The sequence below is a fragment of the Manacus candei genome, unplaced genomic scaffold (genome assembly GCF_025592945.1).
Source record: "Manacus candei isolate 608988 ecotype Guabito, Panama unplaced genomic scaffold, ASM2559294v1 h1tg000048l, whole genome shotgun sequence".
Taxonomy (NCBI): Eukaryota; Metazoa; Chordata; class Aves; order Passeriformes; family Pipridae; genus Manacus; species Manacus candei.
The window spans coordinates 6,271,664-6,297,733 of record NW_026138096.1 but is presented as its reverse complement, the minus strand read 5'-3'; the positions used below and the strand labels follow the sequence as shown (position 1 = coordinate 6,297,733).

At 38.6% G+C, this 26,070-nt stretch overlaps 1 protein-coding gene across 1 annotated transcript in view; it reads left to right on the top strand.

Moving 5' to 3' along the window:
* The window catches only part of DOK7 (docking protein 7), a 58,536-nt gene that overhangs the window by 5,069 nt on the left and 27,397 nt on the right, over positions 1 to 26,070 (top strand). The window contains 4 exon segments of the mRNA XM_051798346.1: positions 1,736 to 1,936; positions 8,899 to 9,018; positions 16,658 to 16,765; positions 17,369 to 18,240. Of these exon segments, the coding sequence (XP_051654306.1) occupies positions 1,736 to 1,936; positions 8,899 to 9,018; positions 16,658 to 16,765; positions 17,369 to 18,240 (1,301 nt within the window).

Genomic DNA, 26,070 nt, shown 5'->3' with positions numbered 1-26,070 from the left:
AGCAGAAAGAACCCTGATGCTTCTGCTCCCGCAGTTTAATTGTCAGCAAAGTCCTGGGCAGAGTTAACTGAGCAGAGGGGTCCAAATGATACTGAAGATTCCTTACTGAGCGTTACTCATCACGATGGTTTTGCTATCTTTTTCATAGTTTATGTTTAAGCAGGTTGCATAACAACCATGTGCCCAAAAGGGGACATCGTGTGACTATTGATTTGCTCCCTAGCAGCACTACTGGCAGAGCTGTAAGTAGAGCTGTGGTTAGTTAGATCTATCTCTGTCTCCTTGCACATTTCACTCGAATGACTTTGTGGCTAATTCTGCTGGAGCCTCAGGGAACTTACCAAATGCATGTCATAGATGAGGAGTTGACTTACAGCTCAGATCGTAACTAAGAATACAGCAAGTAGTTAGATGAGAAGCAAGACTCAGACCGAGATGAAATGTGTGATGCTTGGAGAGGCCTGGGCAAGAAACAGGGAAGAGTAGTTGTAAGAACTGAGACTACCTGGAAGTTACCCTGTAGATTTTGTAGGCAAGGAGCTTTTTGTATGATCTTTAATACGTAACCAAAAGCTAAATCTATGTGCTTCTTGATAAACACTCTACTAAAAAACTCTGCTGGGAAATGTAACAGTCTTGCTGCCTCTCTCTGCTAAGACAAGTGGGGGTTTTTGGGTGGTGTTGTTTTTAAATTATAATTGTTTTTCTGTGTTATTTTTTCTTCTTTTGTTGTCTAATCACAATATGAAAGAAACTAGAGGACTAGTGGAGGTCGAAATTATTGTTTGAGAATTATATGCTTGCTTACTTAAATTGCTCCCTTTGAAACACTGAGATTTGAGCCCTTGCAGTGATCCCAATAACTTATTATTCAGAATGCAATGGCTCTGCAAGACAGAATGGGAGACCAGCCTAGAATGACTGCTACTTTAGGTAAGGACCCTTGCAATATAGGGGATACTGGAGTTGGAGTTTGAACCTGAAGTTTGTAAACTTGAATGAGCTAGGTGTTTCTTTTTTTTTCTCCACTCCTTTGAAATTTAGGCTGTGAAATATGAAAAATTAACTGACATCTAAAAGTGTTTTATTACCTATGAATCATTTAATTTCCTAGTAATTTTAAATGTCTGGGCATCTACCATCACCAACTCCTAAAAGAATCACAAATGTGGAAAAATGTAATTTTCTCCATTTTACTGCTAGGAAGAAATGAAACAGTTTATTAAAGGTTGCAAATGAGTCAGTGATAGAGATCTGGTTAGAATTTGCCTACTTCTTTGAGCCTTGGGTTTTGGGCATCATGTTATTTGTGTGCATGCATGTAGGAAAGCAGTAACACAGTTTAGATGAGGAGATAGAAAGAAACCTGTGTAGAGATGCAAGGATGGAAGAGATAAGTGAAGTGTGTGCTGGATAACTGACTAATCTGAGATAGGGAGTAGCCTGGAAGATGTAGTATTAATTAATGTAGCATTACAAGTAATAATTTGTAGCATCCAGCCAAGATACAGTGGGTTTTTTCCAGTTCTAAACAGGCATAATAGAGAGTAGGGAGCTTACAGTTACTTTCATGGAGCTGTCTGGGCTCCATGTAGAATCTTTATGTTAGAGTCTCCTGGTGTGGGCAGGAGTTGGTCCAAGAACCACAGCTGAATAGAAATGACCTATGTAACTTAAGTCATGGTACCTTAATTGTATATTGTACAGTAATTTTTTTTTCTTCCTTATTTGATAGTTCATAGATTTCAAGTCTTTGTAGCACCTGGCACCAAACTAGAGAGCGGGCCTGCTACCCTGCATTTCTGCAATGACATTCTCGTCCTTGCAAAAGACCTTCCTCCCAGTGTCATGGGGCAGTGGAAGCTCTCAGATCTGCGCCGGTATGGAGCTGTCCCAAACGGATTCATCTTTGAAGGGGGTACCAGGTGCGGCTTCTGTAAGTACAAATGGAAACCTGTCTTCTAAAAGTTGCTTGATACCTCTTGTAGAAATGAAAATGTAGTCTCATTCAAAGTGGAGGCTGCAGAACCAGCTGTGCTGCTTTGTCATACAGGCAGCCTCATATCAGAGGATCTGTTCTGAGTAGGCTTCTGCAGGCTAAAACCCTGGTGTTCAGTGGGTATGCAGACTGCCAGTTTGAATGTGAAGTTGTTTGACTTGCATACTGAAATGTGAAAATAATGGTTTTCTTCAATTAACAAACTGAAAAATTAGGTTTCAGAGGTGATCCAAATGCAAATATATTCTTCCCTGGGACTTTTTTACAGTTGTTCTACCTGTTCCTTGAGACTTGTGTGCTGTTGCTCTGCATGTTAATTCTGGTTGCCATACTTCTATGGAGTGGGAAACCCAAATTCCTGGCCCCCTTCAATATGCAAGGCTTCAAATCTTTATCTTCCTGAGGAATGGTTGGTGCCCCCATAAAAAAACCAGCCCAGTACAAGGCTTTGAAGGTGTCTCACTGTGTAACCAGGCATTGAAATGTCACTGAGATCAGAAGAGAAAAACTGACTATGTGTCTGAAGCCTTGAGTCTGGGAGCACAACTGCAAGGGAGAGACCCTAGATCCCTGCTCCTAAGCTTAAATGCTTAGTTCCCAAGATTAGCTATTACTAGTATAAGAAAGCCCAGAAATAGTAGGGTGTGTGTATATGTATATGTGTGTGCGTGTACATAAATATATATATATGTATATGTAGTCCTTCATTTATGTTCTTTAGTTAAATTGTGGCATTTCTTCTGTGGCTTGTTCTAAATCTGATACAATTGCTATGCTCCAAGAATTTAAACTGGTTTGTGCTTACTGAGTATTGCTGTAACTTTACCCCCACATTGCAGAAAGCCTAAATAGTTCAATCCATGGGCCAGGATGCCAGATCATAGAATCACAGAATGGTATGGGTTGGGAGGGACCTTAAAGATCATCCAGTTCCAACCTCACAGTTAGAGGCAGGGGCACCTTTCACTAGACCAGGTGCATAAGGAACATGAAGTATGAAATGTGGATGAACGATACATTGTCAACAGCTGATGTGGCTGAACATGAGCCAGCAGTGTGCCCAGGTGGCCAAGAAGGCCAATGGTATCCTGGCTTGTATCAAGAATAGTGTGGCCAGCAGGACTAGGGCAGTGATTGTGCCCCTGTACTCGGCACTGGTGAGGCCACACTTCGAGTGCCATGTCCAGTTCTGGAGCCCTCACTACAAGAAGAACATTGAAGTGCTGGAGCAGGTCCAGAGAAGGACAATGGAGCTAGGGAAGGGTCTAGAGAGTAAGTCCCATAAGGAATGGCTGAGAGAGCTGGGTTTGTTTAGCCTGGAGAAAAGGAGGCTCAGGGATGACCTCATCGCTCTCTACAACTACCTGAAAGGAGGTTGTAGTCAGGTGGGGGTTGGCCTCTTCTCCCAGGCAACCAGCAACAGGACAAGAGGACGCAGTCTTAAGCTGCACTAGGGGAGATTGGGTTGAACATTAGGAGGAATTTCCTCACAGAAAGGGTTGTCAAGCATTGGAACAGACTGCCCAGGGAGGTGGTGAGGTAAGCATCCCTGGAGGTGTTTAAGACTGGATGTGGCACTTAGTGCCATGGTCTAGTTGACATGTCCAGTCAAAGATTGGACTTGATGATCTCAGATGTCTTTTCCAACCTAATTGATTCTGTAATTCTGTGAAATGTGAAACTAGTGGTCAGGTGGTGGAATCTGGCTTACTTAGCTGGTTTCTTTTTCCCTCCCTTAAACTTAACTTAAACTTTCTGATAAGAAACATGAGGTCATCAATAGCTCTCCTGCGTCCCTGCTTTTTTTAAGTATGAATTCTCTTTTTTTGCTTTTAGTTGGCAGGTGATGCGAATTAGACGAGTGCTTTGGAAAGGGTCCCAATTTGTTGATCATTCATAAGAAACGTCTGTCTTGATAGCTCAGACCTTTCAGTTGCCATGAAAGGGTGTTTTTGCCTTTCTCCTGCAGGTGCAAAATAGCCTTTCACAGTTGGAAACTCTTTACAAGTTCAAGCTTATCTTGTTAAAGGAGATGTTGCCCTTAACTGAGCACCTAAACATATCTGCAAGCATAACAACATTTAAATATGTGTTTACTCTAAACAATTGAGTTAATATTGCCACTATAAGAAAATGCTTTTTGTAAATAGAACCTAAATAAAAATGTAACTCTGGTTATTTTTGACAGAAGGGTGTTGGCAAAGAGAAAGACCATCTTTCTTCAGGTGTTTGACTCTCTTACCTCAATCTTCTGGAATTCTTGAAGAATAGGCAAGCAAGTAATGTTCAGGAAAAAATATGTTATTACGGAAGTTGTTTTATTTCCTAAACAAAAGCACTCTCCATTACCCTGTCATCAAAATGTTGCATAATATTATGCAGACTCTATTATTAATGTTACTTTCCTACAGGTTAAACCATATCTTTGCTCACATTCTTCCTGTGGAGCTCTGAATGCAGAGGATTAGTGAATTTAAGGTTTAAATACCACTGTAGTAAATACCTAAATAAAAGGAACCAGTGATCTTGTGGTTCGATTCCCTCTCCTCTCCATATTAAAACCCATGAAGCCCCAAACAGAAGCAGAGCTTACTTTTGGATATATCTGTGGTAAAACTGAGGTCTGAAAGGGCATGACTTGGTTTTAGTTTTCTGATTCTTGCTTCCTTACAAAATTTTTCATAAATATAAAATAATTAATTGTGTTCTGGAATTAGTTGCTCAGTACAGGTTTTGTTCAACTCCAAAGGCTTTGGTACTCGGTCCAGGTGGAGAGAAACCATCTGAGATAATGCTGAGATTCCAAACATTAAATCGGGGTGCATTTTCAAGATGGTTAACACAGGCTTATTCATAAATAGGAAAAAGAACATTTACATTTTGAACTTCTCTTACTTTTAGCATCACAACTGTACTGGTAGAGATTAGAAAATACTTTTTCTGCTTCCGAAAGCTGCAGATAAGTTATTCTCTGGGGCAAAATTTTGCTCTCTCTGTAGCTGAAGCTTAATCACATGTACCATTTGCAAAAAAGCAGGCATCTTGGCCTGGGAGTCAATTGAGAGGTTTACGTAGAGGAACAGACTGGAAAAAAGGAGCCTCTCACTTTCCTAAGCTGCTTGCTTAATCAGTGCGCACTGATAAAAATGACCAGTTGCCAGGAGAATCTTGACTTGGAGGTCAATGTGAAAAAATTTAAGTAGGGTAATAAAAGGGCATGTTAATACTGTGAGAATTTAATGTTCAAGTGCTTCAGGATTAGCTTCCAGAGCCTGGTTTAAAGCTGTGTCATGTTTTCTGACAGTGTCTCCTGGAAGAAAGGAACCTGTAGGACCCTTAGTGTCCTTTGGAAAAACAAATGCTGATGCTGCTAACTGCAAGATAAGCAGGAGTATTTCTGTGATTGTTTTGGTATTTTGATAAAATTAGGTACTTCCTTCCGTCTTTCCTTCCATCTTTCCTTCCCTCTTTCCACTTCTGCATTTATTTGAAAATGAAAAGTAGTAGGAGTGGTTAAACTGGGGCAAGATCTGGAATTTCTTGAAAAATTTTGAGTTGTGTAGATTAAAACTTCTGCTAATATGCAGATATTGCTCTGTGCTGTCTCCTTCTTAGACGTACTGCAGACAACAACCAATTTTATCCTATTTTCAGTAGTCAGGCCCATATCTTAGTTGGCAATACTAGGAACAAACACCCTTTGTCATTTTCCCCAGAGAGAAAAACAGCCTGAAATACCCCCTAAAGGGGGTTCTCAAGCCCAGGGTTGAGATGTACTGGTTGGACAATATGCTGATGGCCACGGAATGAACTGCCGTGGTTCATACCTGTCCTGTAGCTAAAAGTCTTCAGGCTCTGGCATTGTCTGGCAGCCATTAGGAGTAGTAATTAATGGAAGGGACTGACTCTTCCTCCCTGCTTTCACACACAGTACAGAGGTTGAGGTAATTTTTGTCCATTGTGAGGGCGTGTTTGCAAATGGGTTTGCTGTTTTGGTATGATAAATTAAAATCAAACATTAGCAGGATTTAGTAGTATTTGGAAGTTTTATGAAATCGGCAACTTCTCTTGAACGTTTGAGGGACTGTACAATGCTTTACTGACTGACACAGAGGACTGGCTTAGTGTTTCAGCCTTGTGCAAGTGATTGCAGGCTGCTTTTCACCAAGTCTCTTACCCCATGGAGAGTGTGAGTGAGCCCTTCAGTCTGGTAAACAGCTGCGTGGTATTACAGGGATGCATACCACATATTCCTCAGCTTCCAAATGCCTGTGCACCAAATCTGATCCAGCACGTGACTGGGATGTGTAGTTTCTGGTAGTGAATTTGTCAGTTTTCTGAAGAAAGCAGAAAAGAAATGTAATTACTTGTTTTTATGTATGCTTTTGAAACATTACTTAATTAAACCTTACCTACTTGTTCATCTCACTTGATGTTTTTAGCGAGGACCCTCGGACTTCTTCCTTCACTTGCAGTCTAGTTCTGTCTAGCAAAACAAGAAAGAGAATGTTTCCTGTGAGAGTCAATCAACAATTAAGTTGTTCATGTGAATAATAGAATCTACAAAGAAATATTTTATGTGTATATTGGATTTGCATCCACACGCGCATGGACATACACTGTTAAATGAAGGCAGTCACATTTGGTTTTGGGATTTCCAAATGAGTGATACTTCTTTGCTGAAATAAGTATTTGAATTAAGCAGCCAGCTTGCATGAGCACATTTACTTTTTTAGTTTCCATTAAAGTCAAAGGCTTGTAGAGACCATTAGGAGTTTAGGTAAGTCTTGACAATAGTCATAAAAGAACAAAGTGGCCCAGGTATACTCTTTATGTACAGAAGTACTTGAGGTATCTACTTGAGGTATCATTTTCTTCTTGGATGGCAACATGCATGTGTAGGATTCTGCTGAATTATCAAGCCACGTAGTGTATCACTGTGCTTGAGATAGGAATGTCCTCTGCTATGTTCTCTCTGTATCCTGCTTGCTTATTGTGCATGGAATGCGAAGGTCATCCAGCAAAACCTTGTGCTGCCCTGCTCCCTCAAGAAAGATGTGGCTTCTGGCATTGATGTGATTCATGGGGGAAGAGTCATACCATGCAGGATTAGGCAAACTGATTTCCACAGACTCCCTCTACTCTGTGCAGGGAGAAGTGAGCTCAAAGAAAAAGCTGAATTTCAAATCATTCCTGAATACATTGCAGCCAGGTTCCCCCTCCCCCCCCCCAATACAGTGTTCTCTGACTTTGGCATCTCTTGGGGAGGGGAAATGGGGCAAGACTGCAAATGAGTCACCACCAGAAACCTTCATACTTGTCAAACTGTGTGATTAGTGTTGTAATCAATCTCCTAGATGGTCTCTGATCCTGAAGCCAGGGTGTGTATTTGTTTCTTTGGCTGAAGAATTTTTGATAAGCAAGATGTGAAGAGATGCAAATGTGGTGGAGTGACAAATCAAGTTATGAAGATGTTGCTAACAATGTTATCTTGAATAGATTTAAGCAGAACAGGCAGAGACTTAGATGTGACATAAATTGAGAATGACAGAAGAGTGTGGACCAGAATATGTTTTTCCAGTTTACTGCTTGCTGGTTATATCTAATTTATTAAAATAGTTAATGTGGTTTGTGGTCTACTCTCTACTATCCCTTTTGTTTGGATCCCATAGCCCTTCGTCAAGCTGTTAAAAGTGTGTCTGTTGTTTAAGTGAAATGTGAGTATCCTGTTGGATGTGACAGGGCATGTGTGGAAAGTGATGGGGATGCAGTAATTCTGGTCAAGACCAACCAGCTCTTCTGCTTTCGGTAAAATTGGAAAAAATATGTATGCAACTCAGAATTGGCTAGAGACAGGCAGAAGTCAAACACATATGTCCAGATTAGGGGCTCAAGTCCCTAGGAAAGTAATGTGCAAAACCCTACTGCAGGTCTAAGATCTGGTATTGTAGTTTTCTATATGCGTGGACCTGGGGAAGTGGCAGTGCTTCTTCAAGGTCTGTATGCTAATTTCATTTCTTTCTGTGTCTGGTATTGAATTATTATGTCCCTGAAATTTTGTCTGATATTTTAAGATAATATTTTTTTCCTGATGCAATTTATATTTGGACTGACAATTCTCAAATAAAATATCCTGTGGAGCCCTTCTAGTCTTTTGTGTTGTTCACGTAGTCATATATCATGGAGCTCATAACTTGTTTGTTTGTTTAGTGATTCTCATTCTAATCTTGCTTGGGGCTATTCTTAATGAATGGAAAGCAAATATCAGAATAGAGCAAAGGGTAAAGATCTGATGACAACCTGTGGAGTTGTATTACGTTCTGTTAATAATAGACACATAGGATTTAGTCGAGGAAAATTTATACTATAATCCAGCAATATAACCAAATCATAATTCATTGGTATATAAAAAGCTCCTCTTGGTTAAAACTGGTTAAAAGTAGAATTAACTTAATTCATTTTGCTGGAGACACTCTAAGTATCTTTGACATTTGCCATAAGATTAGGCCTACAAAATTTTAGGGGTAAATAAGAGACCCAGACAGCTGATAAGAATAAGTCTTCTATTTTGACATTGAGAGGGGTTTGGAACTAAGTGATCTTTATTGTACTTTCCAACCCAAGCCATTTTATGATTGTGTGACATAACTCTAAGTGCCTGAATTTCAGAAAATTAACATAAATTATTAGGTAGCTCTTGAATTTTTATGTGTTTTGTTATAGTGTGTGTGTGCTGACCTGAATTTTTTATTCCTTTTCCCTGGAGAACGTCCCGTTGACTTGTTTTCATGGCTTGCACTTAACACTCTTTTGATTGCTACTTTATAAATAGTTCCAGCTAAATATATTTCTAATGTATCCAGGTGAAAACCACATATTTATGTCGTGCTTCCTTGCAGGGGCTGGTGTCTTTTTCCTCTCTTGCGCTGAAGGAGAGCAGATCAGCTTTCTGTTCGACTGCATCGTCCGTGGCATCTCCCCGACGAAGGGCCCCTTTGGTTTGCGTCCAGTCCTACCAGGTTAATATAGGAAGTATAAAGTAACCGAGCGGAGTAGGAACTTGCTGTGTCTCGCACTTGCTGCTGTGACTGTAAGAACAGCTTGCAGGCGCTGAGGGTGTGGAGAGTGCAAAGTGGTTTTCATTCTGAAATGTCACAGCACAGATTTATAAGCTGAATGTACCCAGTTTCCCCCTGCTGGTCCGGCTCATTCATATTTCTGGTGATACTGCTAACTTTAGCCCTCTCCTATTTAACAGTACTGAAAGATGGCAATTTGAATTGAAAGGAACACTAATCTTTAGTTTTGATCTTACACATTTAACCTGGATCCATTTCTGCATTGCTATTTTGATAGTTTAATAGAAAACTAACTTCTGGAGCATTTTGAGTTCATCTGAAACACCAAGTCTTGTCAACCTTGGTAAACTTTGTCAGGCCTCCACATCACATTTCAGTTTTGCAGCTTGAGCTTTTTTCTGGTTAAATTCCCTTTCCCATTTCACAGTAGATGCTGCATGCACTGTAATGTTCAGAGAGGAAATTGAATGGCATCATAGTAAGCCCTATTGCCTTTTGATTTCAGCAGATGGAATACAATATTGAGTCAGAATTACTGTGTCAAACAGGACAAAAGCGTAGAAATGTGATTGCAGAAAAGTATCTGTGACTTGGCAGTGGAACACAGTGGGAATAGGCTGCAAGAATGGTGGGATTTTTGGAAAATACTTAGAGTTTTTGTTTATGTGTTAGGCAGTTAATAAGTGTTTGACAGGGTTTTATTGCTGTTGTAAGATTAAGATAATTGCAGGAAGGAAATGTGATGGAGAAGATTAGATCTGGATCTGAAGCTTGTGAAAATAAATTATGAAAAGTTAGTTAACATAAATGCAGTAAACACGAGGCTCAGTTCATGTCTTCTTTCTCATTGTTTTAAGACTGAAGTAAATTAAATAATCAAGGAGAACAGTGGACAGAAAAATCATTCTTCTTGTATGATGGTATGTGTTTGCATTCAATTAATTGTAGTGTTCAAAAAAAAGGAAACAGCAAAACCAACAGAAACACAAAAGTCAGTGTTGATACTTAAAGCTTTGTTATTGAATACATTTTTGTACATGTCTAAAACTCTGTTACGTATATACAACTCCTAAATCTTTCATTTAACAAAAGATTTTGTCCAGAAAAATTAGGCCTACAAGCAACTATTCTGTTGTCCTTTTTTAATTTTTTTTTTAAATTTAAATTTTAGATGGCTCAGTCTTTGATGAATCATTTTTTAGAAGCATGTAGGAATGAATCTGCTCTCACATCTTTAGTTATCAATTCTGGTGTTTGTGGGTTGTTGTGCACAGTCACATACCACATTCCCTTCCCTCCTTCAAGAGTTCTGAGCTCACCTAAGTGCATAAAGTGGATGTGGATCATCCTGGGGATGATTTGATTTTTTATAAGAAAAGACCTCTTTTCTGGGGTCTTTTAGTTTCTCTTCTGTGCTTGATGGACTTGCCACTGAAATGAGGTGAAGAGATACCTGGCCACTTGATTTCCTCTTGTCTCCCCAGAGGGAAGTGTTTTTTAGGGAACTGCACTCCTTGCAGACTCCTCTGCCTTTTTCCAAGCTACCTTGACCCCTTTAACTTTCGTTCCTGTTTACTTTACCCTTGTCTCTTCTAGTTTGTTGTCACTCCCTATGTACGCATTCATAGAAAAAGTTATTTTTTATGTTCTCCTTCATTTATTTTGCCATGCAGAGGCTTGCACAGATCTAAGGCACATGCACATGTACAATACTAGTGATTCATCCATAAACTAGTTTTCCTATCAAGTATGTTGTTACACAGAATATACGGTATTGCTTGAAAAGGTCAAGTCTACCAGCTGCATACTGTCTCTCTCAAGTATTAAATTCACCCAACCTTTTGAAAGGATTAGCTAGTAAATGGATTAATTATCTGTACACGTCACGGATTAGCTAGTAAATGGATTAAATATCTGTACACGTCACGTAATTAGATCAAGACTTCCAGATTAGGGATTCTACTAGGACAGACCTAGTCAATGTTATTCATATTTACTTCAGTGCAGAATGCTACACACCCTCAACTGTACTCTATGTATGCAGTGTTCTGCTTTTGTGTAATTTAAAAGCTTTTAGAGAAAGCAGCCTCCTCTTCACATTTGCTGTTTGAATTTGGCTTCTTGCTACTGTCTGTACCTTTCCAACTTAAACATGAAGTATACTTGAAGCACTCTGGTATTTTCAGGCAAGGAAAACACACAAAGGGCAGATGCACAGAGAAGGACGTAATATGGTAAAAAAGTCACACTGACAGTGTTGGACACCAATGCCCACAAGACAGGTATAATCTATAGATGTTAAAGCAGTCAACATCTGAGTAGTCTGTCTTTGTAAAAAAGAGTAGTGACTGAAGCCAGTTGCTTCGTATACAAGCAGCTCAACCATATGGTTAAAAAGAGTACTGAAATATTTATGTTAGCATAAAATTAATAGGAAGTGGTAGAGACTGATTTGAAGAAGATGGAAAATGATCAGTTTTCTTACTTGCCATAGTGATTCTTTAAACAAATGTAAAATACCAGTATCCAAATGGAGTTTGTAAACTGCCTGTGCAAGGGATACTTGCTCAAGGGCAATATTCTCGTCTTCTTTTTGGGATTTTAGTTTTAAAAAATATACCCTATTTTCTTAGAAGCATGGTGTTCTTATCACACAGATATATGATTACTGTGTGTATTTTATTATGTCATCTATAAAATATGGGATGAAGATCAAGTGCAGTGGAACTCAAAAACTTGACTGAACATTGCAAAGTGTCACTGTCTGGTCTAATCTCTCATTGCAGACCCTGCTTTGAGCAGCAGGTTATACTAGAGAACTACTGAGATCCCCTCCAAACTGAATTATTCTGTGATGTTTTGGAAATGGGTATCAAATTACTATTCTCATGGTAAAAAATAACTCAGTGTACATCTAAAATAGAATGGAAAAGGAAAACAACATTAGATGTTTTACACTTTATTACTGGTGGTACTTACTTTTGGAGTCCATTAATTCTTCAGAATTGTACCAGAATAGTCCTATTGATAGCTCCATTAGCAGATTGGAGATTTTGGTTTATTAAAAGCTGCATGATGAGGTCTCATTAAAAAAACCTGAAGACATATGGCACTGAGTGGGAATGTGAAGGTAGTGTAGGTAGTGTCGGTATAAGTATCTGTAAATGTTTTTAGGCAGTGTAACATTTTAAATAAAGGACTCAAATGAGTGATGTGATATCTTTGTATGGCTTGTTTTCCTCAGCTACTAGGTGGAAGATAACTGCTATACGTGGCTACTAGCATGGTCTCTTTTTTTTTTTATTTCTTTTTTTTTTTTTTTTAGCTTGAAAGGATATTTAGAAAACAGACCAGAGAATTTTACATTCTATCTTGACGGAAGTCTAGATATTGACTTAGTAATGAGTCACTGACTGCATGGTTTGTAATCTATGCTGAATTTGCATGCATGTTATTTGAGAAATGTTTGTTTATCTAGGATGTGTTGAATTCCTTCTTTTCCCTAGCAAATTTCATGTTGAGTGCCAAACCTGAACACAGCAAAGGCCCAAAGATATCAGTGGGCAGACCAGTGCTCTCTAAATCTGACTATGTGACAGTCTAGTCCTGCAATCTGGAAGGACCCCAGGTGTAATGTGGATAGTCTTGATGCTGTCTTTTAATTTTGGAAGTTTTTTCAGACTGCTTTGGGACTGACTGGAAGTGTGCAGTGCTGCTTGCTGAGGTTCTATCTGATGCTCTTTCTTTTTGTTGAAGCTTGATATACCTTTGGCCATTGCAAGACAGCTCTGTGGCTGCCTTCTGCATTATCTGTACCAAGTGGATCCTCCTCAAACTCTTAGGACATCTTTTTGTTCCTCCAGACATCTTACAGGGTGTGGAGATGTTAGCAAGAAGGTGAGGGTCCAGGCCTGGTTTACAAATGTGCCTATAGTTACACAGGAAGAAAGAGAGGAGAGATTTTTAGCCTAACTTAGCTAATTTTGTTTAATGAAGTAATTAATGTTGCATTTTAAAGATGCATATAATCAATTAGGTAGCTGCTGACTTGACTGGATACAATACGTTTTTTCCTGACAGGTGCTTATTGAACAACCCTGGAGCTTTGAATTACTGTGACACTTTATTCGTATGTTACCAAAGTACTTAGAATCTCCCACGATGAGCAGCTGATGTGGCTTTAATGAATACCCACCAACGTAATATAAAAATAAAATCTCCATCAGAGGCATTTTTAGTCCAGCTAAATTTGATGTAATCATTCCCCTTTGCCCTAAAAGATCATTTAAGAAGATTTCAATGACTGCCTCATACAAAAGAATTTTTCCTCGTAGCAAGGGATCCATATTTATTTGGAAAACGATAAAAAATTTTATTAATTGGAGGACCTGAGTGAATCTAAACACCTAAATTTTACGGGAGAAAATCAGGTGACAGGATACATTTGTTAGGAACTTGGGAAACGAAGGTACTAATTGCTCTTAGAGTTGTTGGAGCTACTGTTGGACGTTGTGTGGGCAGAGGCTGAGTGAACTTCCTTGGACAGCTGTCCCAGTACTGGTCATGCTGCTTCTGTCCTCCCGAGTTCCTAATATGGTTAATTGCCATTCATTTCTTTAGGGGTTGTGTATTGTGCATGCACAAGGTATAGGATGATGCCAACAAATCCAATTTGCTGTTGAAAAAACCTTTCTTTTTATAAGTTTTAAGCCATAATTCTACACTCATATGACAGGAGGTCATAGGTTATACACTCCAGTAAGGACTGGTCCTAAAAAGTGGCTACCAGTGACTTCAGTCCATAGTCTGATCTCGTAGCAAGAGTTCCTGATTAGATCTTGGAAGTCTGTAACCAAAAATACTGGTATAAGAATCTGCTGCTTCTGGGGAATAGTAGTATCTGTGTTTTCCATAGAAGTCTGGCTTATTAGCAGAGAAGATTAAAGGCAAAACAAAGACTTAGATAAGACAGATAGACAATTATTTTTAATATATACTCAAGACTTAGAGTCTATATGTTTGGCAGGTTTTGGAGCTATTTCTCCAGATATTTCCTAGTACTTGCTGAGAAAGGGTCTTCTACTCAATCTTCCACAAAACTGGGCAATGAGAGATTGCAGTACATAAATATGAACCAAATTTTATATGCACCTTTTATACGTAGGCAATCCTTAGGGGGGAAGTTTAACCAAAAAATTATCAGTCCTGTTGGACATACAGTATGTCTTTGGGTTTCATGTTGTTGGGTGAAAGCTTTTGTGTTCTGTGGCTATGTAGCTCACAAGGAGTTGAGCTTGTGGAAGTAATTGAACATGTGAAGTGCAAACTTCCTGACTTCAACTTCCCTCTTACCTCCTCATCTTATATTGGCCAATTTTTAGAAATTATATCTTAAAATTGTATCTTTTGCTGTCTGTAAGAGGAATGTCAGTTACTAAAAAACCAATTGTTGTGTATGTGCCCTAGTAATGTTCTGAAAATCTGTACTTGTCAAACAATCATTCTCTGAGGAAAGTGAAAGGACCTTTCCTACTGACAGTTCTTTGCTGTGGGAAGGATTAGCGTCTGTTGCATCTTGGTTTGACTAGTTTGCTGATCTGTTATGCCAACTTCATACTCAAAGTGCTCTTAGAACATCTGTGTTGAACCTTTTTTGGACATAAGGGCATTTAATAGATACAGCAGAGTAACCAGAGGACGTTAAAAAATAATCTCAAGCAACTGTTTGTAGTACTGTGTGCTACTGAACAGATCCTTGCATAGACCCGTCTGGGTTGCACCATAGGTACTGATGGCCAAATATTGTGTTTTCCTTTGGCAGAGATCCATATGGAAGCACTGGGGGTTTTGTGTGAATAATCAGTTACACAGGTTTGAACTAGTCAGTGCTCAATACGAGTTGTCTTGCAGTGTAAATAGGAATAGAGACCTAACAAAATAATCCCTATCAAACAGTCCTATTTTCTATTCTTATGTTTGGAAGGTGTCAAGCACTGTTTGAGCTGGGAGACACAGAGGTCACAGACTCTGTTTGTCATGGGTGTCCAATGTATGTTGTTACAGATGGACTCTGTGTGTCTTGCTTTTTCTGCTAATCTTATCCAGATTGCAGACTTTCCTCTACATGGGAAAGAAAGTTAGAAGTTCCAGCATTGCCACTTCTGTTCCTGTGACGCACTCGGAACTACCCAGGGCAGGTCAGAAAGTGAACACGGTGAGGGACGAGAGATGTGGCAGCTTCTTTCTCAGAGTAGTTAAAAATGTAGGGAGCTCCCATGGAGCTTCAGCTCATCTGGCAGTGCTCCTTCCCCTGATTGTGAGTTTACTTTGACTGCTGTGTTGACAACATCAAACCCAAGTCTTTTAAAATTAAAAGACCTGGGATGACAATGAATCTTTCCTTTCATCCTTACAACTGGTTTTTGTCTTACTAACTCAACCACAGCAATGTATAGCATTTTTCATCCTTTTTTTTGACTCTTATTAAATGATTCAATGTTTTTGTGGTGTGCTGGTACTACTCAGTTGATCAGATGTACAAGAACAGCAGTTGTGAGTAAACTAATCTATTTTATTTGTCATTAATTACTTTCCCTATGTATTAATAAGAACTACTGAAACTTCTGATGTTGAACAAGTTAGCAGACCATATCCTTTGCAACTGCTGAACACGGCACACTTGTCAGTGCTATTTGAAAGAATCCATAAGGTTTCTCTTGGGATAATGGTTATGACAACTTCCAGCATCTGGTTTTATTGTTGTGCCTGGCTGGAAACAAATGATTTGAAGGAAATTGGCCTGTTTTACTGATGAAACTTCTTCCACATTCTGTGTAACTTTTGATCTTTCTTTTTTTTGCTGGAATACAATGAGCCTACTTCAGTGAAATAATTTCACCTAGAATGGCAAACTCACTAAAATGTATGGGGAAAATCCCTGATAGGACATTTTAGGAGTGGTTTATATTATTCTGACTTGTCTTTTATTAAATATGAAGACAGAGAGCCAAAAGGTTGCTTATTTTATCTCTGACTTCTGATCTTAATGACCTTCTGAAAATCAAACTTAAAAGTGAAGTCTTTATAAATAGATGATCTGGATTGGAAGGTGTCAGATTAATCGCTATGACTCTGACTTTATGATGTAGATTTGTAAATTTGTAGAATGAAAAATTTGGTCTTTCTCAATGTTAAAATTCCCAGTGAGTTCAGTGAATTCAGGACACATTTTACAGGTCAGTTTAGCTTTCAAGTCCTCTAGACCTGGTGGATGCTAATTATTTCTGTAGCTATTGCCTTTGGTACTGTGTTCTTCAGTGTTCTGTCCCTGGTGGTAACTATTACAGACATTGGGTATAATCTCTGAAAATCTTTGACACTTATAATTTTAATTTAGTGTGTAGCACATCTCCAGGATGTGCTGAAGGCAGATTGCCCCATACATTTTTCCAATCAGCATTTCAAACATAAGAATATCTGACATAAGAATGTCTTTTTTTCTTTCCTTTTTTTTTAAATATATTTTCTGTGTTTCCTCCTTTATTTGTTTGTTTATTTAATTTCTGTTTCCTTTTTAAAGATCCAAGTACAAATCCAGCCTATTCAGAAGAAAGATTGGCTCATGAAGCTTTACAATTAGAAAAGCGCTTGAGCTTGCTGTCCCATACAAGTCGCCAAGGCAGTGGAGGTAAGAAATATCTTTAATTAAATAAAAATAAATATCTTCCTTCCTTCTTAGGCTTTAAAAGTGAGCATAATTATAATATGTGTAACTTACAAGAAAAATAGAGAAATGGTCAAGACATTTGATTACCTGTAAAAGCGCCCTTCTTGCAAGTATCAGTGAGGAAAAAAAATTCTTGCAATATATGCATAAATGAATCACAGAAGATCTTTTTGTATATAGATGTGTGAACATTTTTATAACAGTAGTATTCCCATTTTTATTTGTACAGTTAGGTATGTTTGTATTTTGGTACAGTAACCTGACTAACTACGGAAGTAAAATATGTTTGAAAAGGGGAGAACTTGGTGCATAAACCTTAAAAATCTAGCTTCGAATGCATTATGTCCCACAATGTGGTAGGGTTATGGCAAGGTAACATACTATTGCATTTTATTTTTCCTGTGGGGATACAAATTATTGCAGGAATTCTGGCTTTTCTGACAGCAGTTCCGCTTACAAAAAGCAGATGGAATCCCAGGGTCCTTCCTGTTTGTACATACTTGCCGTGCTTCAGTCTCTTGATTGTGTTTTAAATGTAGATTGATGTGTTTTCTTCTTTTGAAGGAGATGACAGGAGTCTTTCAAGCTCGTCTTCAGACACCAGCCACTCGGACGTCAGTGGGAGCAGGTTGACAGTTTGGCCTGAGCAGTCTTCAGCCAGCACCTCCCAGGAGAGCCATGGACTGGCAGCTGCCAAGGGCATTCATCTTGGGGAAGAAAAGACCCTTCCAGAAGGGGCACGTGGCACCACCAAACCACCTCCCAAGCCCCTCCGATCCAGACAGCTGCAGGAAATAGGTCGTCAGAGTTCTTCTGACAGTGGAATAGCTACTGGTAGTCACTCTTCTTACTCTGGAAGCTTCTCTTCCTATGCTGGGAGCTTGGACATTTGCCACGGTGATGAGTTTGGATCATTGCTAAGCTTGCCATTGAACTTTCCGTCAGATCAGAGTTTATGTACTTGTCCTCACAGCGAGTCCCAGAGAGGTGTGGGATCAGAGTATCAGGTTCCCAGCTCTCTCAGACATATTTACGATATACCCAGGAGCGTGTTACAGGCAGCTTCTAAAGATGTGCAACAGAAGAGTGCAGACTCTACGCTACCCAAGGACCAGGCCCTGCCACCTCAAGGTGTTAGTGACCCAAAACTGAGACTGCCACACTTGGAAGCACGGAGGGCACCTGAGCACAGCCAGGACAGAGGGAGGCCTTCATCCTTACTTGCAGAAAGCAGCAAGGACTCAAGTGATGAGACATATGTGGATTTTGTTTCAAGGTTGTCAGACACAAAACCACAAGGACAGGTGTCAGACTCCAAAAGTAGTGAGTTGTCACCACCTGGTGGGGCCTCAGCTGACCCCTGTGACACATGTAGCCCCCACCTTGGGATGACAAGAGCTCTTTTTTCAGCTTGTCCAATCTGTGGTGGACTAAAGGTAAATACCTAAGACTGAGCAGATGCTAACAAACCTTAGTTAATATAGCATGATTAATTTAAAATTACTTAAGTTGTAGGTCATAAGTAATATTGTTTCCTTTATAATTTGAACAGGTAATAACTTCTTTGTGTTGTTCATTGTCAAATGGAGACGCTTAGCATATGGTTTCCTCAAAATCTGGGCCTGGTCAAGGAAACACTGAACAGTATAGGCCACCAATTGTTATTTTTAAATTGGCCAATTTTGGCTGTGGGTATATGTGAGTGAAAGAGAGAGAAGTTTTGCAGCCACTGAATTTGTCATATAATAGCAAGCAGTCATGAAGGACATTGATCTGTCTTGCTCCTGGTATTTACAAAGAAGAAAGAAAGGAGGTCAAATAGTGTGTGCTGCTCTTAAGGTGACCAGAGAGCATATTTTTTTTCATTGAGGTTTTCCTCTTCTTTATTTGAGCATTGCACAAGCAGACAGATTAGCCAAGTTTCTCACTGGAGAAATACAAGATGGTCAAGTCAACATGGTAATCCATAGCAGATCAACTAATCCAGTATTGTGATTGGCCAATGACAGATATTTTAGAGGAGGGACACAAAAGCTCAGTAGCAGTCTATGACCAGGACAGATTATTTGCAGGAAAAATTATTTTTATCACCAGTCACATGAAGACTTAAACCTAAGCTGTGGAGATTCATATGGCTTTATAACCACATTTGCCAGTATCTGTGACTTTGATGTTGTTAAAAATTCTTTCTGAACCCTACTACATTCTTGTCTTTTTATGGCAGTAAGCATTATGCATCAATTATACATTGCATGAAGAAAATATATCTGTTTTTATCCATTCTGGAGAAGACTTTTTTTTGTGAATGTGCTTACTAAACTAGAATTGGGTAAAGCTACTTGTATTAGTGAGCTGTTGAAAGGCTGTGAGGGTTAGTAAGAGTGCTCAAATTAGAGAATGTGCGAAGCAAGGATTCAGGAAAAGAGACTTCTGCTTGAGGAATTAAATGCTGCCATTGAAGTGTGTGCATTTAATTAAGCATGTGAGATTACATAAATCACTGCTGTGAAAAGGCCTTGAATGTATTGTAGGTGATGAAAGAAAAATTAAAAGGTTATATATTTGAGGGATTATTTTCTTCTCATGAGATGTTTCATGCATTTGCATCATTGACTGCCTTGATTTCTAGAAGGGCTCTGGGTTGGGATCAGAAAGCTCAAAGGTGTCTTTGTTATGGACAGAGAGGAAAGAATTAGATAAAGCACAATTAGCTCACATGGTCTAAATGTTTGTGGGTGATCCGAATTGTTGGTTTAGACATGAATTTATCAAATCTTACCCTGGATATCTGTGGAAGAGGGAAACTGAAAGGGAATATTCCATTGTATGTCTTCAAAACCATTAAAAGCTAAATTATGTGACTACTTCTTTCACTGCCTGTTGACCCCAACAAGATAGGTACCCACATCTTTTATTGCAAACTGCTGTCAGGTTTCACGGTGTTTCTAGCTGCCCTAATAATATAAGTTGGCAAGAATTTCAGGTATTGTCAATATTTAAAAAAATTTAGTGATAAACACTGCTGCAACCCTCTTACTAACTTTTGTTTTAGCATGAGATGTGCACATCTGCTATTTTTTGTTTTAAATACCTATTTATAAGCAGTCAGGAAAGAAGTCTCATTAAATGGGTTGGTTCATGTGTTTGTTTTTACTTTTGAAAGAAAAAATAACCTTTTGATACATTCTCCCGAACTGTCAGGAGAAGTTATTTTAGCAACATATAATGGACACTGTCTTTGGCCTTTCTCATGATGAATACAGTGAAAGCACAAATCCATATGCTGTAACTAAAAAATAATTCTTATTCCTTGTGCTCTGAATAAGATATGTTTAAGATGCAGTTAGGGCCAGGAGAAGTTGATTTATGGATTAACGAAGATACCAGGTTTTCACATTCTTTAAAATTCATTTTCAAAAAGCTTTAGTGTGACAGTGTTTGGAGTTCCTTTGCAATTTCAAGTTAAGCTGTTAATTAAATTGTGTTAATGGTTTTTAAATGCCTGCTATGTAAAGCGAGTAAGTGACCTGAATAGAGGAAAGTCTACAGCAGTAGTTAAGGATAATTAAGGATACATTTGTTTGTTTTCTGCTCTGTATATAAACTTTGGCAAATGGAGGTTAGGTTTGGGCATGCTGTGTGTGCACGTTGGAGTTCAGCATGTGAAGAGTTGGAGACAGGTTGCAGGATGAAGACATGCATATGTGGAGAGCATGGTGGTGTTCATGATTGGGATTGACTTGTTAACAACCACCTGCTCCACTAATGACAAGGACGATGAGGAACATAGGGACAACATACCCTGGGAAAGCGCCAAGGCTCAAACAGAAAACAGGGCAAGGAAGCCTTTGTGTTTCACTCTGCATGACGAATAGAACCAGCATGAAAAGAGTCATTAAATATTGCTCCTATGATTTCTATATTGTATTTCATATTAGACATTGGAGGTTAATAAGCAAGCATGCAGGGTGTTTTGCTTTCCATTGTACGTAATTGTAGTGTGCTCAAGATGCTCCTTTACAAACTTCACAAGGTGTGCCTTTGCTATGTAATTTTGCCTAGTAGATTTCAGTGCTGTAGATGATTACAGAGATGAATTCATTGTGTATTGTAAGTATAATTTAAGCTCAGAATGTTAGATTGTTATGGGATTTCTGAGTAAGCTGTAGAGATTTATTATTGGACTTATTACATTTTCAACTACTTAACTAATACTAATTTGATGAATTTCATTGTACGCTTTTTGCTCTGTAACTTCGTTTGATGCTATAGTTTAAGACATAATGTCAACATTTTTTATAGGGTGTCTTGTTTTTTTTTTTACACCACCATTGTTTGTAAATTTTCTTAGAAGTCTGAAAAATAAAATTATTTTCCAACTGGTTTTGTCCTTCTCCATCTGACAAGTATTGGCTTTAGTTTTGCTTTGCTTTTTGTCCCCTGACCTTCATCTCCTTGCAAGTTGAATTAATATGGAATGTTTATGGCTGTCTCTTCATACTACTTAGCATAATACTCAAATCACTGTTGACAGCTCAAAATGTGCCTATTTGTAGGAATTACATTTATGTATGTCTGGACCATGGTAAACTCATATTTATGTCAGTGGGAGTTCTTATTTATGTAGAAATATAGTCTTGATTACTGCTTTGGTAGTTAACTTGCCATGATAGAGAGGAAAAGAACTTGTCAGTTTGTGTGTGGCTGTTGTCATCAATCTGTATTAGTATTCAGCCACCTACTTTAGTTGATCTTTTTAAAATACCAAAACCTCCTGGGAGATAATGGTCCCAAATTAAGAGCTACTCAAATCCTCTCTGAGGTACTTGTATGGTTCCTGCTACCACAGTAGCTGTATGCCTCAAACTTTGAATCTTCCAGCATATCTGTAGTAAGTGTAAAGCTGGAAATGTTGTGGTCATGATGGACAAAACAGTTTAGGGGTTTTGTCAGGCAGCAGGATCCACAGTGCAGAGGGGCTAAGAACCCTTCCATACACAGTATCCAGAGAACTGGGCCCTGGGGGGATGTGGATCTTGGTTTAAGCAGGGATTTGCTTTGATTAGGTGATAGGATATTTAACTCTTTTAGTCTGTCTTGTAGAAACTGCTTTATTTTGCATTGCAATTCTAAAGGAAGACATGCATGTTTGTACTGTGATCCTTGAGTGGGCTCTTTACTAGTCACGCAGCACCATGCCCCCCTCTCAGAGTTTGTTAATCACCTGCAACCTTGGGTGAGTGCAGAGTCTGTGTAGATCTAGAGCAACTGTAAATATCTGTGTGTCCCTTGTGCATTGTAGACCAGGGAGAGACTAAGCCTAGAGAGAAGCGAGGCTGATGTGTCCTCAGGTAGAGAAGGGGCTTGAAGTTTAAAGAGCATCCTCTGCTGAGGTCTTTTTTGAGGTCTTGCCTGGACTGATTTTACTGGGGTCATGAGCAGCCTGTAACTGGGTTGGGAATATAGCCTTGGTATTCCAAATCCCATACAAACCCCTTAACTCTGGAGTCAGCTGGTGTGTCTCCTTTCATTGTAGATGCTGCTTTTGAAAGTGGTGAAAGAGAAGGGCTATAAGGTCTTACCTTGTATAGCAAGATGTGAGAAATAGCCTCAAGACTACATGGCCACATCTGTGTAACTGAGAATATTTTAACTTTTTTTGGCTTTTAGTCATGTCCTTCTCTAATGTAGATTAAAGTGATACTAAAGAAATCACAATATATTGTTATCTATCTACAACTTTATTGTAGCTATTTTTTTTCAGTTGGAGTCATTACCTCTTTCCCTATGAGACCAAACACCTTATGTGTTTATCTTGTAGTGTGTTTATTGCCATGCTTTCTCTGAAAGTGTGGGAATGATTATTTGTTATTGCATACCTTTTACATCTCTTTTTAAGGATTTTTTTACAGTATCAATGTGTGATGCTGTAACATTTTATGCTTCCTCCCACCTTTAAAAAAGCTAAAGGCTGTCTAAATTCTCAGCTGAGAAGGATGCATTTGTCATCTTCTGCGACATTGTTGCTACTTGTATTTCTGCTCTAATCTGAGAGCTCTGGGCAGTTGGGAACACACGTACTATTAAAACTATAACAGGAACAGTTTGCATCTCAGAGGAATCAGGAAGTCAGTTGTCATATCAACCTGAGTGGTGGTGTGTTTGTGAGGCTCTTGTATACTTTGATAACCCTTGATTCTAAGTCTTACTGGCTTTTGGCGTGAATTAGAAAACTTGCTCTTGTGCTCTCTTCCTTTAAGATTTAATTCCAGTTAGTTTTCTTTTAGTCTTGACTGTGATACATTAACCTGCAGTGACATCTTCCATCACATGTGTCAGCACTAAATAAGATGTCTGCACTGGACAATGATTTGGCAATCTGGCATTTTACTTACACTATAGTTATTGTAAAAGGCTCTGAAGGCTCTGAAATTTTTTGAAAGTAAAATTTGTGTTGTTTAGTGTTATTTTTTTTGAATTTTCATGGATTCAAAAGCATCTTAAATCCCACCTATTCTTCATCTTTCATCTTTCTGAAATAGAAGAAATCTGTCACCCTTGCTGCTGTTGACAATGAAATGCAGTAATTTCTGGAGCTGGCTTGTGCTGACAAAACCACACAGCACTGCAGGTCAGAGATTGGAGCAAAAATATGTTCTCCAGTTGAAACTCACAGAGGAAAGGTGCATAAAACAGGTGGGGGTACTATCAGGCTTAGAGCTGGATTTGGTTTATTTTCCTTTCTGTAGTTTTGGCCAGGACCACAAGTATCTTGTAGGGTTGACTTGAATCCTCTTATAAAGGTGCTATGTGGTCTGCTTATGCACTGTGTTGTGATATTGCTTACCCTCAGCTTACAGGGAAGGAAGATTTTTTTTCTCCACAGTTTACCGCTGTCATTTTATTGAATATTATAATGCTTCTTGACCACAGGCTTCACTCTGAAGTAATTAAGGAGAGATCCAGCTTCCTTTTATATTGCTGTTGCTGGTAAGGGCTCATATGTGACTTAACTCTTCCAAAGGTTTGCATAGAGAAGGTCACTTTTAATGGGCAAGACTCTGGATTTGAGATGTCACAGTAAAACACGAGACATGCCAACCCTACCAGAACTGTGCAAGTCTGCTTTTGGCCCTATAGGAAGCTGCCTTATCTTTTAGCTAAAAAATTGTACTCAAGGTACTCTTCATCTATAATGAAAGAATCCTCTCATCATTTGTGCAAGGAATAAAGGTTCTAATCTAAATTCAGAATAATACGAATTAAGCTCTTGGCACTTGTTGGGATCAGGCACTATGGGGAACAGAAAGCCTGTAATGGTCTGTAATGGGAAAAGAAGTGCCTGCCACAGAAGCCCTGGTAAGTGAAAAGATAATAATGTCAAGAGAAGAGAGCATCTTTTGTACATGAGGGGATATAGACAATGTAGCTCAGCAGAATTAATTCTTCTGTACCAAACAGAAGTGTTGCTGGTTTGCTTTTCTGTCAGAGACCCATGAAGATATTGATAAACCACAGTATTGACCTTCTATACACATCAGAATGATCAAATGGAAAAATTTTCTTCCTCCTCTAAATACAATCAAGCTGGATAATAGCTTTTATTGTTACTAATACTGATGGCTACTTCTTCCTCTGTTGAGAGCAGTAACTTTTCTGAAGAGAGAGAAAGAAATGCTTTGAAGGAGAATGCTTTATCTAACAATAAAAGCTGGAAAAAATTACACCCTTTGGAATGCAGAGTTTGAGATTTTTGTTTTTGATCCAGTTGTAGAGGAGGCTGTTCTGATCACTAGGAATGGGGCCAAAATGGGAAAAAGGAATTTTTTTCTCTCTTTCTGTATTTTTTTTTTTAATTTTTTTTTCTTTCCTTCTAAATAGAAATCTATTTCTTTCTGGAAAAATTCAACAAAATCCTACAAAGTGCTAGCAAACACTTTCTGTCTTTATTTGCTAAAAAGGAGAAAGTAGACTTCACCTGCAGAGGAAGAAAACACAAAAAGACATAAGGAAAGCATAGATTACATGGAGCCAAACTCAGGGGAAGCAAATAACTCCAGTGGCAGCCCTGGATTAAGATTCCCAAGTTTGAGTCCCACGTTGTTCATCTCCTTCTGCAAGATCATAAACAGATTTACTTTCAAAAAACCTAAATTCCTTGACTTACAAACATTTACAATGTTTGTAATGTCTACTAACATTCTATTTTTAAGATTGTGGATTAAAGAAGGCTAAGCAGAAAATATTTTGTTTTGATTAACAGTCACTGATATCAAAGTAATTGCATGGCTCAGAAGGAATTGGTGAGTGTCAGTAGGATAGCAATCATTTGGATGGGATGTCTGGAGGGCTGACAGCAGCTCACTGTGAGTAGATGAGAGGACTGAAAATAGATGCTCAGTAGGGGTGTGACCTTTCCAACCAGCCTTTTTTGACAGAACCACTTAAAACTGGAAGCATGCAAATTAGAAGGATGAAATGTGTTCCAAAAAAATTACACAAACTCTGCTTAAACTTGTCCACAACTCATAAGAAGACATAGGAATGGAATTAGTTTTTGTAATTCAAGATTCCCAATATACTTATTACTTCAAAATATTTATGGAAATACTTTCAATATGTCTGATAATATTCCATATGGACTTTTAATCAGATTAAATCTGAAGTTATCAGTTGTGTAGAGGTTGTGATGTAGGAAAATCCTTACTGTTTCTCATATAACTCTGCAACTCTATACTAAGTGGTATTACTTTGCTCATAAAGAGCAAATATTTTTTCCCAATATTAGTTAGTAAAGTTTAATAATATGGTAACAACATCTTCATATAGGTAATGAAGTTTTGGCATTTGTTAGCATGAAAATATGTGGTAACACATCTCCTGAATAGAAAATTGTTTACTGCCTGCTCCACTGAACCTGCTTCATGAACCAGTTTGAGGAATGAATCACTGAAGGATATTTTTTGTTCAGAACTGAATGAATACTCCCCTAGGCAAAGGAGTTAGTAAATATGCGTAAGCCATTCTGATATAAGAAATGCCTACCAGTTTTCAGGATGGGTTGTTTTAAAGTTGCTTCATGATTTTATGTGTTCCTTTACTATGCATAACTCTGAATGCTTCTGCTGAAATGCTAGGGAACTTGTCTGGGGGAGAAAAGAAAGCAAATTCTTTGTAAGTCCATACAGAAGATAAAGCTGCCGAATTTACCTCTCATGCAACCGTACAGTCCCGCCCAAAATGTTCCGCTGAGCAGAAGACTTGTT